At 56.6% G+C, this 13,250-nt stretch overlaps 1 protein-coding gene across 3 annotated transcripts; it reads left to right on the plus strand.

Annotated features, from left to right (window-relative positions):
- ZNF687 (zinc finger protein 687) lies at positions 4,398-13,141 on the plus strand. Of its 3 annotated transcripts, none has more exons than XM_018046070.1 (9): positions 4,407-4,574; positions 7,559-9,681; positions 9,828-10,006; positions 10,433-10,609; positions 10,709-10,871; positions 11,036-11,368; positions 11,485-11,597; positions 11,791-11,932; positions 12,045-13,141. In XM_018046070.1, exons 2-9 carry the CDS (start codon positions 7,576-7,578, stop codon positions 12,540-12,542), a joined length of 3,711 nt encoding a protein of 1,236 aa, XP_017901559.1. In that variant the 5' UTR covers positions 4,407-4,574; positions 7,559-7,575; the 3' UTR covers positions 12,543-13,141. The 3 variants fall into 3 exon arrangements, with proteins under 3 accessions (XP_017901561.1, XP_017901559.1, XP_017901560.1); XM_018046071.1 differs by lacking the exon at positions 4,407-4,574 and adding an exon at positions 4,685-4,766; XM_018046072.1 differs by lacking the exons at positions 11,791-11,932; positions 12,045-13,141 and adding an exon at positions 11,692-11,784 and having other exon boundaries at positions 4,398-4,574.

The following is a 13,250-nucleotide window of genomic DNA, read 5'->3' on the forward strand; positions in this document are numbered from 1 at the left end:
AGGCAAGCTACAGCCTGGAAGAAAATATCTGGAATTGACATTCTCTCTTTCTCTCTTTTTTTTTATATTTGAACTACTTTATTCTGATTCTAAACAAAAAGGAGTGACAACAACAGTAACAAACAAGATTCCACCTCTCAACATTATGATGTGACTACAGCAGTTGTTTTTAAAACTTAAAAACTATATATATTATTTTTTGGCCGCACTGGGCCTTTGTTGCTGTGAGGCGGCTTTCTCCAGCTGTGGGGAGCGGGGCTGCTCTTCGTGGCAGTGCTCGGCCTTCTCCTTGCGGCGGCTTCTCCTGTTATGGAGCACAGGCTCTGGAGCGTGGGCTCGGTGCATGGGTTAGTAATCCCGAAGCATGTGGGATCTTCCCAGACCAGGGATCGAACCTGTGTCCCCTGCCCCGGCAGGTGGGTTTTTATCCATTGTGCCACCAAGGAAGTCCTATGGCAGTCTCTTATTTGAAACTCAAGGAGGAAATAACTGTATCCCACAGGACCTAAACATACAGGTCCAAAAATGAAGGTGTATATTTTTTTACCTGCCATATTCACTCCAAAGCGCATCCATCTCCTTCAGCATTCAAAGATTAAGCACTTGTTCTGCTTAGCTACATAATAAAGTGGCAAACTTGCTGTACCACTGATAGCACAGAACAGTTGCCTATAAAACTGGACTTCTGATTCTGGATCCCAACTTCACTTTCTCACAGGTCATCATCTTCATCTGGGAGAGCAGTCATCTGAGCAACCTCTAGATCATGCTCATACTGCACCTCTGGTGGGGCAAGAGTTGGCATGGCAACAAATACCAACTTAGGGTCTCCAATCAGCACCTACATACTTCTCAAATTCACCAGTCAGATGTCGGCTTTTGAATGTAGTTCTCCAGTACTACCATCACCAACCAATACAAGTTTGAACTGAACCTGGGGTTCTTCTTGGGCAGCCATCATGATGTTGCTTCCCAAAGAGTTTCTGCCAGTCTGACTAAAGGCTGAAAAGATAGCAGACGTGCAATTCAAATCTGAAATTAACATTCTTGACAAGGACTTGTGTCCAGAATACATAAAAAACTACAAAGCAAAAAGCAAGACAAGATAAAACAAAAACAAACAAAATAGACCTCCCTGGCAGTCCAGTAGTTAAGACTCCATGCTTGTAGTGGCAGAGGGGCGTGGGTTCCATCCCTGGTGGGTTCAGGGAACTAAGATCCCACATGACACTTGGCATGGCCCAAAACAAAGTAATAAACAGACTAACAATTAAATTCTGGACAAAGCACTTTACAAAAGAGATGATACAAATGGTCAATAACAGTAATGAAAAGGTGCTTAACATATTTAAACAGTGTAATACAAATGAAAACCACAATGAAATACTACAATGTATCCACCAGAAAACACTTACTTCTGCTTTATTGACTATACCAAAGCCTTTGATTGTGTGATTCACAGCAAACTGTGGAAAGTTCTTAAAGAGATGGGAATACCAGACCACTTTACCTGTTTCCTGAGAAATCTGTATGCAGGTCAAGAAGCAACAGTTAGAAATGGACATGGAACAACTGACTGGTTCCAAATCAGGAAAGGAGTATATCAGGGCTGTATATTGTCACTCTCCTTATTTAACTTCTATGTAGAGTACACCATGAGAAATGCCGGGCTGGATGAAGCACAAGCTGAAATCAAGACTACTGATAGAAATATCAGTAACCTCAGATATACAGATGACACCACCCTTATGGCAGAAAGCAAAGAACTAAAGAGCCTCTTGATGAAAGTGAAAGAGGAGATTGAAAAGCTGGCTTAAAACTCAACATTCAAGAAACGAAGATCATGGCATCCAGTCCATCACTTCATGGCAAATAGGTGGGGAAACAATGGAAACAGTGCGAGACTTCATTTTCTTGGGCTCCAAAATCACTACAGATGGTGATGTAGCCATGAAATTAAAAGACACTTGCTCCTTTGAAGAAAAGCTATGACAAACCTAGACATATTAAAAAGCTGAGACATTACTTTGCTGACAAAGGTTTGTCTAGTCAAAGCTATGGTTTTTTCAGTAGTCATGTATAGATGTGAGAGTTGGACCATAAAGAAAGCTGAGTGCCAAAGAGTTGATGCTTTTGATCTGTGGTGTTGGAGAAGACTCTTGAGACTCCCTTGGACTGCATGGAGATCCAACCAGTCTATCCTAAAGGAAATCAGTCCTGAATATTAATTGGAAGGACTGGTGCTAAAGCTGAAGCTGCAATCCTTTGGCTACCTAATGTGAAGAACTGATTCATTGGAAAAGTCCCTGATGCTGGGAAAGATTGAAGGCAGGAAGAGAAGGGGACGACAGAGGCTGAGATGATTGGATGGCATCATCAACTCAATGCACATGAGTTTGAGTAAACTCCCGGAGATAGTGAAGGACGGAAAAGCCTGGTGTGCTGCAGTCCATGTGGTCACAAGGAGTGGGACCTGGCTTAGTGACTGAACAACAAAAATAGTACCAGTATATGAGTCATAATTATGGTTCCATGAGCTTTCCTGGTGGCTCAAGTAAAGAATCTGCCTGCAATGCAGGAGACCTGGGTTCAGTCCCTGGATTGGGAAGATCCACTGGAGGTGGGCATGGCAACCCACTCCAGTATTTTTGCCTGGTGAATCCCTTGGACAGAGGAGCTGGCAGGCTACAGTCCATGGGGTTTGCAGAGTCGGACAGGACTGAGCGACCAGGCAGAGCAGAACGGGAAGACTCAGAGGAGAGGACAATGCAATGCCGGTGGGCATTCCCATACATTCCCTTACATTCAGTATGCGATTCTAGTTAGTTTGTTCAGAAGTGGACGAGGAGCTGTGAGTTGGAACAACTGCAGGCAACGTTGAGAAAGTCAGAGCTGGAGAGGGGGTTCCTAATCCCATTTGCCATGGCTTTACAAAGCACTTTGACATTCTAAACCGTTAAAATCATCACAGAAACCATGTCAGGTGGGCATTAAAATCCCAATTTTATCCATGAGAAAATTTGGTTGAGGAGGTTGAGCAACTTGTCCGATGGAACCACTTGACAAATGGTGGCCCTATACTCCCACCCGAAGGTTCTGACTCACACTTCAATACAATCGCTATTACCCACTCTCTCAGGGAGCGCCATAGTGTCCTGGGTTCGGGAGTCTTGGAAAGCACAACAGAAACATCTTAATAAGGTTTCCAGCGGCTGTGTGCAAGGCGGAATAGGTAGGCTTGCCGGCTGGCTGGGGTATGCATGAGGTGGTATACTGGACTTGCAAACGAGTTCAGCGAGCGCTTGCTGACTTGCTGTTGTTTAGTCGCGAAGTCGTGTCTGACTCTTTGGAAACAACCACCCCCTCCCCGCCACCACCAAGGACTGTAACCCGCCAGGCTGATTAGAGAGTATCACTTTCGGAGTATCCCTCCTCTTCCTCCGCCTTCAGGGGGCGGGGCCACAAAGCGCGGGAAAACCGGCCACGACTCCACCCTCTACCCCTGCTGGGGGCGGGGAAGACGAGAGCTCTTTAAATGGGTAACGGAGGTGGGGAGGGTTTCTCCATCCCCTATCTCCGTGCTTAGGAAGCCTACTACGGTGCCGCTTTAAGATCCCTTTTGAAATGGACCTGGCCACGCCAGCACCCTAACGTCACCTCTCCCTTACTTCCGGTCTGCAAGCCCGACCCAGGCTTCAGGTGCCCGTTCCTTCCACACTACGAATCCCGCCCTCGCTACGAGCCGTCCTGCAGAGGGAGGGGAAGTGGTTGACGCCATCGCCCCAGAGCTAGCCCTTGCGAGGATCCCATCCAAGTAGATTATATGACGGTTTAGATAGTGGGAAAACCGCGAGGAAATGGTCAACCAGATGACGTGATGCTTTCGGTGACGTCCCACTTTATGATTTCTTCACGGAAAAACTGACATTGGGGTGTTGCTTGAGAAAACAGTGCAAATGAACCCACACATCCGGGTTCCACTCAGGCCCAAAGAGGTTCTCCTCAAAGTGCCCAACAAATAAAAAGTGGTTCTGAAATTTGCATAAGTGAACTGTAGGCTTCTTGGATCGTAGCCAATAGGGAGTGAAGGGGCGGAGACGCACCTGGGTTAGTCGCCGCCTCCAGTAGGAAAGCAGGGAATCAGATTGGTTTCTTTCTAAGCGACAGTCACGGAGGGCAATCATTTTTGAGACGCACAGATCGGGGCAGGTGGGCCCCGGCGCAACCAATGAGGAGAAGCATCTCCAGAAGGACCAAGCTTCTTGCCCAATGATGCCGGGAAGGCTGGACGGAGCTGGTTCAGAGCGGCAGCCCTTTAGGCCAACCCAGTGTGGAGCTGGGCGGGGCGCAGTACTGAACGACGGCGGCATTGACCAATGGCGAGTGCGAAAGCGGGCAGCCCAGACCGGGAACGCGAAGGGAGCTGAGGGAGGGGGAGGCTGAACCGGAGAGAAGCAGGAAGTAGCGGCGGTCGTGGAGAGGGCGGCGGCGGCGGCGGCGGTAGCGGCCGGAGCCGTGGGGAGACCGCCGGGTCTCGGCCCGCACTGGGAGCGGAACAAGAAAGCGTGTCTGGGGTAAATACCCGCCTTTGGCCCCGCCCCCTGGGGGGGCGGGTAAATACCCCCGCCCCTCCCCCACTTGGTCAACTACCCCCCCCCCCGCGCGCCGCCCCCCGGGATGGCTTCTACTGTGGCCCGACGCCGCCCCCGTTCCTTGGGGCCGGTAGGCGAAACTCCCAGCCTGTTGAAAGCACAGCCCCTAGCAGGGTAAACGTGGAGGGAGGGTCGGGGTCCCCAACTCCTGGCGCCCCTGGCCCAAGAGGCGTCCGAAGCGCGGCCCGGGGACTGGAAGCTGCGGGATGTCGCGACCTAAAATGGTGTCCGTGTCCGGGGGTGGGGGCGGGGGAACTGGGCCAGGCCGGAGCGGAGCCTGCACCCCGCCTGGGCGCGGGTCAGCGTCCGGGCCCGGACGGGACTCAGGCTCGAGCCCCGGGCCGCGACGCGCCTTCCGATTCCTCTCCAGTCTCGAGAGAGCCTCGGGAGTCCGCGGGGGCAGGAGGCTGCGCTGCGCAGGGAGGGAGGGAGGTCGGAGTTGGGACGGACCCCGGCTGGAGAGCTGCGAGTCAGGCAGAGACTGTCCCCTCCCCACTCTCTTTCCACGCCTCCCCTACTCCCGTATAGTCCTGGGCCGGGAGGTGCGGCGCGGCAGCTCCCTAAGGGCCTGGCCTGGCGGAGGCCCGTCCTTCCCTTCGCACGCGGGTGAGAACTAGAGAAGGGCGGCGCGCCTCAGTTTCCCCTCTGACTTCTCCCATGTACACTCCGCCCCCTCCCCGCAACCCTAGACCTGCTCCCCGCGCAGGTCCTCGGCAGATGGCAGAGACTTAATTCAGCCCGTTGCCCAGCTTGGCGGCAGCCTAATCGCCCCCGGCCTCCGGCCCCTCTCCCTCCTCTGCGCAGCAGGCCCCGGGCCAGGGAAGGGGACGCCGGGCCCCCACCCGACCCAAGCCAGTTCACCCTCTTCCTGTTCAACCCCTTCCTTTGGCTTTTGGGGAAGAACGGAGGGAAGGAGGGGGGCTGGAGCCCAAGAGACAGGGCGCAGCAGCCGCAGAAAGGCCTGGACTGTGGGGCGGGGGAAGCCTCTACGGCCTTGAGCTCCGCTGCTTGATCTACTGCCTGTTCCTGACTATCCGATGACCTCTAAGTCACTTGGACGTCAAAGAGGGAGTTCCTTGGGGGAGGCAAGTTCGTAGGTGTATTCTCATAGCCTCCATTGATCTGTGCTCCACCAGCCCACTTTTTTGAGCGCGGAAGCAGAAGGTGGCTCTGGCCTCTGAGGGTGGGAAGGGCGCCGGGGCAGGGGAGAGCTGCAGCCATCCAGCAGGGCAGACGCAAGGGTGGAGGGCTTTGTTTAAACCCAGAGCCTGCAGAATTAAGTAGAGGGAGATGAAGGGAGGACTCCCCTTTCTTTCTCTAGTTGGTACCCTCTCCCTCCACCCCCACCTTGGTCCCAGCAATGCCAGCTGCCACCTGCTGGGACTCTCTCCAGTTACAGTCTAAAGGCTGGAAGGAGGTGAGAGAATTGGCCTGGGAAATGGCTTGCATCCTGGGCAGGGAATGTGGAAGGAAAGAGACTTCTTCAGTTGCTTCTTTCTAGATACAGAAACACTGTGGGGAGAGAGGGAACAGGCCTGGGTCCCCCACAGGCTCTCAACCGACCTTGTTGGTTTAGTACTGCTTTAGTCTCTTGGGATTTTTTTTTTCTTGTACTGGGACAGGTGGGGGTTGGATGAACCTTCCTGGGCCACTGTTGCCAAGGGAAAAGGGTTAGGGTGAGGAGTGTGAGTTGGGGATAACCTGAGGTGAGGAGCTCAGAGGAAAAATGAGAGGGGTGAGGAGCCTGACTTTTCCCATTGTGGCAGCTGTGCTGGATAAGCTCATACCCTGGAGTTCTAGTCCTGAGAGAGCAAGATGGGGAGGCAGGGGCGGGGCTGGCTAGGGGAAGGCCAGGCACTCCTGGGAAGGTAGGTGAGGGAGCAGCAGGTGTTTGTGACAGCTGAGGCCTAGGCTGGGGCCCTTGTGACCAGGCTGCCGTCACGGTTTTCCGTTGCTGCTTGTCTTTGTCTCTTTCTGTTCCTGTGTCTTATTCTTTCCATTTTGGTCTCTTGGGCAACTTCCCTGAACCCACTTCTCCCTGTTAACCCAGCTAGATCTCCAAGTGCTAGTAGTGACCCCAGGTGGCCCAGACTTGACCTTCCCTGACCCCTGACTCTCATCTCTGACCCCAGCCCTAGATTTCCAGTGCTTATTCTCTCCCAGCGCCTTCTCGGCCTGGCATGTCCTTGTCCTGGCTGTAATAATCAATTATTCTGTGGGTTCTGACTCTCAGGTTTAGGATTCATATCATGCTCAGAACAACCCTATGATAAACCAGTTACTTGCCCGCTGTTTCAGACAGCAAGAGTAAGGCAGTTGAGTAACTTGCTTATACAGCAGGCTGTTGATAAGGCTGGAACTGGAATCAATCCTTGCATCTTGGCTTAAGTTGCTGCCCTTTTTGTGCATATGGCCTTTCAGATCTTTGTGGACCCCCAGAAGATCCACTAAGAGTATCAATGGATCCCATGCTGCCGTGAATGAGCTTTTAAACCTAGAGCATCGTGTACATTCGCCTCCTTAATAGTCGTATTGATTAGTTGATTGATTCTGTGCTGGGCACAGGAGGGGTTGTGGTGGTTTCAACCAGGACGCTCACAGAGCTCCCTCCGTCTCTACTCTGTTATCTCTTAGCTGTGTTTCTGAGAAGTCTCTTTTCCTTTGCTTTCTCTGGATCTTCTATGGGTCTTTCTCTGGAATGTGCATGCTACCTTCCTTTCCAGTTTTAGGGTTTGACAAAACAGGTGCCTCCACCAGCTCTCTAGGATTTGCACTGTGATGGAGGTGTACCTGTTAGTGTGCATGGGCTTCTGAGAGGGAATGTATGTAGAGATCCTGAGGGAGGAGGTCCAGAGTTCCTGCTTTCAGACATCTCTGTTTCTCACTTTTAACCCTGTTCTCCCCAGGTCTGGGACCAATTGCCATGGGGGACATGAAGACCCCTGATTTTGATGACCTCCTTGCTGCCTTTGACATCCCTGACATTGATGCAAATGAAGCCATCCATTCTGGGCCAGAAGAAAATGAGGGGCCAGGAGGCTCTGGGAAGCCTGAACCCAGTGTAGGAGGTGAATCTGGAGAAGCAACAGCAGCTCCTGCCGGGGATGGCCCTGGGGGGCCCACCCAGGCCTCTGACCATAGCCTGCCACCGCCAGACGTCTCAGCAGTCAGCGTCATCGTCAAGAACACCGTGTGTCCTGAGCAGTCAGAGTCCCTGGCTGGGAGTTCAGGAGGGGAAGGGGCCCGGGCGGGGGGAGTGACGAAGGAAGGCCCTCTGGGATCTCGTCTGATGCAGAATGGTTTTGGGGGCCCTGAGCCATCCCTTCCAGGAACCCCACGCTCTCCAGCTCCTCCTAGTGGGGGTACCTGGAAAGAAAAATCCCTGGAAGGCAAAGCTCCGCTGGATCTGTTTGCTCATTTTGGGCCTGAGCCAGGGGAGCACCCTGATCCCCTTCCTCCCTCTGCGCCCTCCCCACCTCGGGAAGGGGCCCTGACCCCACCTGCTTTCCCCTCTCCCTTTGAGCTGACCCGGGAGAATGGCCCAGCCTTGCTGCCCCCTTCTTCTCCCCCACTGCTGGGGGCCTTGAAGCAGGAAAGCTGCAGCCCTCTTCATCCCCAGAGCCTCGCCCAGCCAGGCTCAGGCGCTAGCCCTGAGGCCACGGGAGTCCCTGCCAGTGCCTCCCCTTCCCAGGTGGCAGGGGTGTCCTTCTTCAAGAAGTCTCCGGGGCACCAAAGCCCTCTTGCCTCCCCTAAAGAGCCCAGCTGTCAGCCCCTGAAGGAAGAGGAGGATGAGGGACCAGTAGACAAGTCTTCCCCGGGAAGTCCCCAGAGTCCCTCCAGTGGAGCTGAGGCTGCGGATGAGGACAGCAATGACTCCCCTGCCTCCAGCTCCTCTCGGCCTCTCAAGGTGCGGATCAAGACCATTAAAACATCCTGCGGAAATATCACAAGGACCGTAACCCGGGTCCCCTCAGACCCTGATCCCCCTACCCCCTTGGCTGAGGGGGGCTTCCTGGCGGAGGCTAACCTCCTGAAGTTGTCCCCAGCAACCCCAGCCCCCGAGGGTCCGAAGGTGGTGAGTGTCCAACTGGGTGATGGCACGAGGCTCAAGGGCACTGTGCTGCCTGTGGCCACCATTCAGAATGCAAGTACTGCCATGCTGATGGCTGCCAGCGTGGCCCGCAAAGCGGTGGTTCTGCCTGGGGGCACTGCCACCAGCCCTAAGATGATGCCTAAGAATGTGCTGGGTCTGGTGCCCCAAGCCCTGCCCAAGGCTGAGGGGAGGACAGGGCTGGGGACAGGGGGGCAGAAGGTGAATGGCGCCTCGGTGGTAATGGTGCAGCCTTCTAAGCCGGCCACTGGGCCGGGGGCAGCAGGTGGCACGGTGATCTCACGGACGCAGTCCAGCCTGGTGGAGGCCTTCAACAAGATCCTCAACAGCAAGAACCTGCTGCCTGCCTACCGGCCGAACCTGAGTCCGCCGGCTGAGGCCGGGCTGGCCCTGCCACCCACAGGCTACCGCTGCCTCGAGTGTGGGGATGCCTTCTCACTGGAGAAGAGCCTGGCGAGACACTATGACCGCCGGAGCATGCGCATTGAGGTCACCTGCAATCACTGCGCCCGCCGCCTGGTCTTCTTCAACAAGTGCAGCCTGCTTCTGCATGCCCGCGAGCACAAGGACAAGGGGCTCGTCATGCAGTGCTCACACCTGGTCATGAGGCCGGTGGCCCTGGACCAGATGGTGGGGCAGCCGGACATCACGCCCCTGCTGGCTGTCCCACCTGCCCTCGGACCTCCAGCCTTGCCCGCCTTGGGCAAGGGTGAAGGGGCCGTCACCACATCCGCCGTTACTGCAGTTGCCGCCGAGGCCCCTGTGCTGCCGCTCTCCACGGAGCCACCCGCCACCCCTGCCACCTCTACCTACACGTGCTTCCGCTGCCTGGAGTGCAGGGAGCAGTGCCGTGACAAGGCTGGCATGGCTGCCCACTTCCAGCAGCTCGGGCCCCCTGCCCCTGGGGCCACCAGCAATGTGAGTTGCCTTTCACAGCCCCTCCCTGGGAAGGGGACAGCCAGGTGCCATGGGGACAGGGTCTGGGAAGGTGTGGGGGCTTGGTTAGAAGGAATGGGGGACAGGGTCCTCCTCACAGACTCACCTTGTTTTGACCCCCTTGACAGGTGTGCCCAACCTGCCCCATGATGCTTCCCAACCGCTGCAGCTTCAGCGCCCACCAGCGCATGCATAAGAACCGGCCTCCCCACGTCTGTCCTGAGTGTGGGGGCAACTTTCTGCAAGCCAATTTTCAGACCCATCTCCGGGAGGCCTGCCTACATTTCTCTCGCCGCGTAGGATACAGGTGCCTCCCACACCTCCTCCCCATATGTTGACACTTTTCCTCCTGTACTTGATGGTCTCGTGGCTCCTGGGACCAGCCTTTTAGAAGGCGAGCCCGTCTCTCCTGCTGAATCACGCAGCCATGCTGTGTTGGCGAGTGCAGCCTGAGCTCCCTGCCTTTCCGTCACTCCCCATGGAGTGGGCGGGCCCCACGGAGCGGGCGGGCCCCATGGAGCTGGCGAGCAGGGCCACCTCTGGAGCACCAGCTCTACCTCCGGAGGCCTCCCCTCTGGGACCGCGTCCTGTGGCTCCTTCCTTCCTCCACTTGCTCATGTTCCACTGCCGATTAACTTCTCAGGCCACCCGGTCCCCGAGAATGAGTGTGGGGTTGGGGGTGGCTGCAGGGACGCCCCCCACTCACCACCATGCCTCCGACTTTCTCCCCAAGGTGCCCCAGCTGTGCAGTGGTGTTTGGGGGTGTGAACTCCATCAAGTCCCACATCCAAACGTCACACTGCGAGGTTTTCCACAAGTGCCCCATCTGCCCCATGGCCTTCAAGTCTGCACCCAGCGCCCACGCCCACCTCTACACCCAGCATCCCAGCTTCCACACGCAGCAGGCCAAGTGAGACCTGGGGAGGGAGCATAGGGGTGAGATGGGAGGTGGGGTGGGATTGGGCCTTGATGGGGCAGGATGTCAGCACTGTCCTCTCCTTCCACACAGGATGATCTACAAGTGTGCCATGTGTGACACGGTCTTCACTCACAAACCCCTCCTCTCCTCACACTTTGACCAGCACTTGCTGCCCCAGCGTGTCAGCGTCTTTAAGTGCCCATCTTGTCCTCTGCTTTTTGCCCAAAAAAGGACCATGCTGGAACATCTCAAGGTACAGGAGTCAAGAGACAGAGGTGGGGTGCTCAGCTCTATCAGTCTGGGGTTAAGATCACACACCCCTCTGGAAATGGGAGCAAGGGAGAGGCCAGGAGTTGGGCAAAGCCAGGCCCTCCTCCCGCTCCCCCAACAGCCACATGCCTTGTCTCCCTCTCACAGAACACCCATCAGTCTGGGCGCCCGGGGGAGGAGACCGCTGGGAAAGGAGCTGGGGGTGCCCTTCTGACCCCCAAGACAGAGCCCGAGGAGCTGGCTGTGTCTCGGGCAGGAACCGCTGCCCCTACTGAGGAATCGTCTTCAACCTCAGAAGAGGAGGAGCCGCCCAGCTCTCCCGAGCCCCCTCGCCCAACCAAACGGCCCCGGCGAGAACTGGGGAGCAAAGGCATCAAGGGCGGGGGCGGGGGCCCTGGCGGCTGGACCTGTGGCCTCTGTCACTCCTGGTTTCCTGAGCGTGACGAGTATGTGGGTCACATGAAGAAGGAGCATGGCAAGGTGAGGGGGTGCCCCCTGGGAGCCAGAGGGGCTGCACTGGGGTTGACCTGTGTGGCAGTGGGGATGGGGTCCCAGATGGGAGCCTGGCTCTGAGATTCCCCCCCCTGCTCTCCTAGTCAGTGAAAAAGTTTCCCTGCCGCCTGTGTGAGCGGTCCTTCTGCTCGGCCCCCAGCCTGAGGCGCCACGTCAGGGTCAACCACGAGGGTATCAAGCGAGTTTACCCTTGCAGGTAACCTTCACCCCTGTGCCCCTGTCCTCCTCTCTGTCTCGCAGGGTGCCCCCAACCCTGGTTCCCCAAAACAACCTTCCCACCTGCCTCTTAGGTCTGAGTGGACTGACGGTTGAGGCCTCCCTCTGCTCAAGCCGCGAGCCTTGGTCTTTGGGCTGTGCCCCGGCGCCCACCCGCCCGCTCTCCCCTTTAGGTATTGCACAGAGGGAAAGCGCACCTTCAGCAGCCGCCTGATCCTGGAGAAACACGTCCAGGTCCGGCACGGCTTGCCGCTCGGGGCCCAGTCCCCTGGCCGGGGGAGCGCCCTGGCTCGGGGCCCTGGTGCCAGAGCCCAGGTAGGCGGAGGCCCACACTGCCGCGCGGACGTGGACGCAGCCTCAGGGTGCTGGGTGGGGGTGCCAGGGCCGTGGGAGGCCCCGGACACCCAGTTCCTTTCCTCTTCTCCAGGGGCCAGGACGCAAGCGCCGCCAGTCCTCAGACTCTTGCAGTGAGGAGCCCGACAGCACGACACCGCCAGCCAAGTCCCCCAGGGGCGCACCCGGGTCGGGCGGCCACGGCCCCCTGCGCTACCGGAGCGGCGGCTCGGCAGAACAGAGCCTCGTGGTGGGCTTGAGGGTGGACGGTGGCGCCCAGCAGTGCCTCGACTGTGGCTTGTGCTTTGCCTCACCTGGCTCCCTAAGCCGTCATCGTTTCATCAGCCACAAGAAGAAACGGGGTGTGGGGAGTGCCAGTGCCCTAGGCCTGGGGGATGGGGAGGAAGAGGCCCCCCCTCCTTCCAGGTCCGACCCAGATGGTGGAGAGTCACCCTTGCCTGCTTCAGGAGGCCCGCTGACCTGTAAGGTCTGTGGCAAGAGCTGCGACAGCCCTCTCAACCTCAAGACCCATTTCCGCACACATGGCATGGCGTTCATCAGGGCTCGGCAAGGGGGCAGTGGGGACAACTAGGGCCCAGGCCTGGACTGAGCCCCCGCCCTCTGCCTCGGGAGCCCTGGGTCACTGCTGCTGCCTGGTCGCTGGGCTGGGGAGTTCCATTATAATTCACGTTCTGTTCAGCTCCTCTTCCGCTAACCCCCAAGGACAACCAGCTTTTGAGGATGGTAGTTACTTGCGGTCCCCCCATTGGGTCCTAGTAGAGTGGGTCCTCCATTCCTTCTTTCTGAGCCCAACACTAATTATTTTCTTGCTGCAGCCCCCCCCATGTGGGACCGGGGGTGGGGGTGGGGGTGGGAGGATGGGAAGGCCTGATACTGGGGTGGTCAGGGACACACTCCTCACCTCTGTGGGCACGGATGGCGGTCCCAGCATGCCCTTCAGACTCACTGGCACTCCAGCCCCGACCCCTGCAGTGCCTTTCACTTTTTTTTTTTTCCCCAGAAATCCAGGGGGGAGGGGGGGTTGGTGGGGGTGAGTCCTGTCAAGGGAGTCCCAGGGAGAGGAGGGGACAGGCTCTCAGGAATCCTTTATTCTTGTAGTAATAATACTAACAGTGGGGGAATGGGAGGGAGAAAACCAGACCATTAAAACTGCTTGTGGTTTAATCCCCATTCAAGCTCCTCTTTTTATGTAACAATGTGGACGGGTCGGGGAGGGAGGTGAGTGACAAAGCTGGGAAGGCCCTTCTTGGAGGATGAGGTGGTTACTGACCAAGACAGG

The sequence above is a fragment of the Capra hircus genome, chromosome 3, assembly GCF_001704415.2.
Source record: "Capra hircus breed San Clemente chromosome 3, ASM170441v1, whole genome shotgun sequence".
Taxonomy (NCBI): domain Eukaryota; kingdom Metazoa; phylum Chordata; class Mammalia; order Artiodactyla; family Bovidae; genus Capra; species Capra hircus.

Bases quoted from the DNA above. Each gene is read 5' to 3' on its own strand.
- ZNF687 (XM_018046070.1), top strand. From the start codon at position 7,576: ATGGGGGACATGAAGACCCCTGATTTTGATGACCTCCTTGCTGCCTTT. The intron at 11,598-11,790 runs GTAACCTTCACC...TCTCCCCTTTAG, and splicing joins AAGCGAGTTTACCCTTGCAG to GTATTGCACAGAGGGAAAGC. The intron at 11,933-12,044 runs GTAGGCGGAGGC...CCTCTTCTCCAG, and splicing joins GCCCTGGTGCCAGAGCCCAG to GGGCCAGGACGCAAGCGCCG.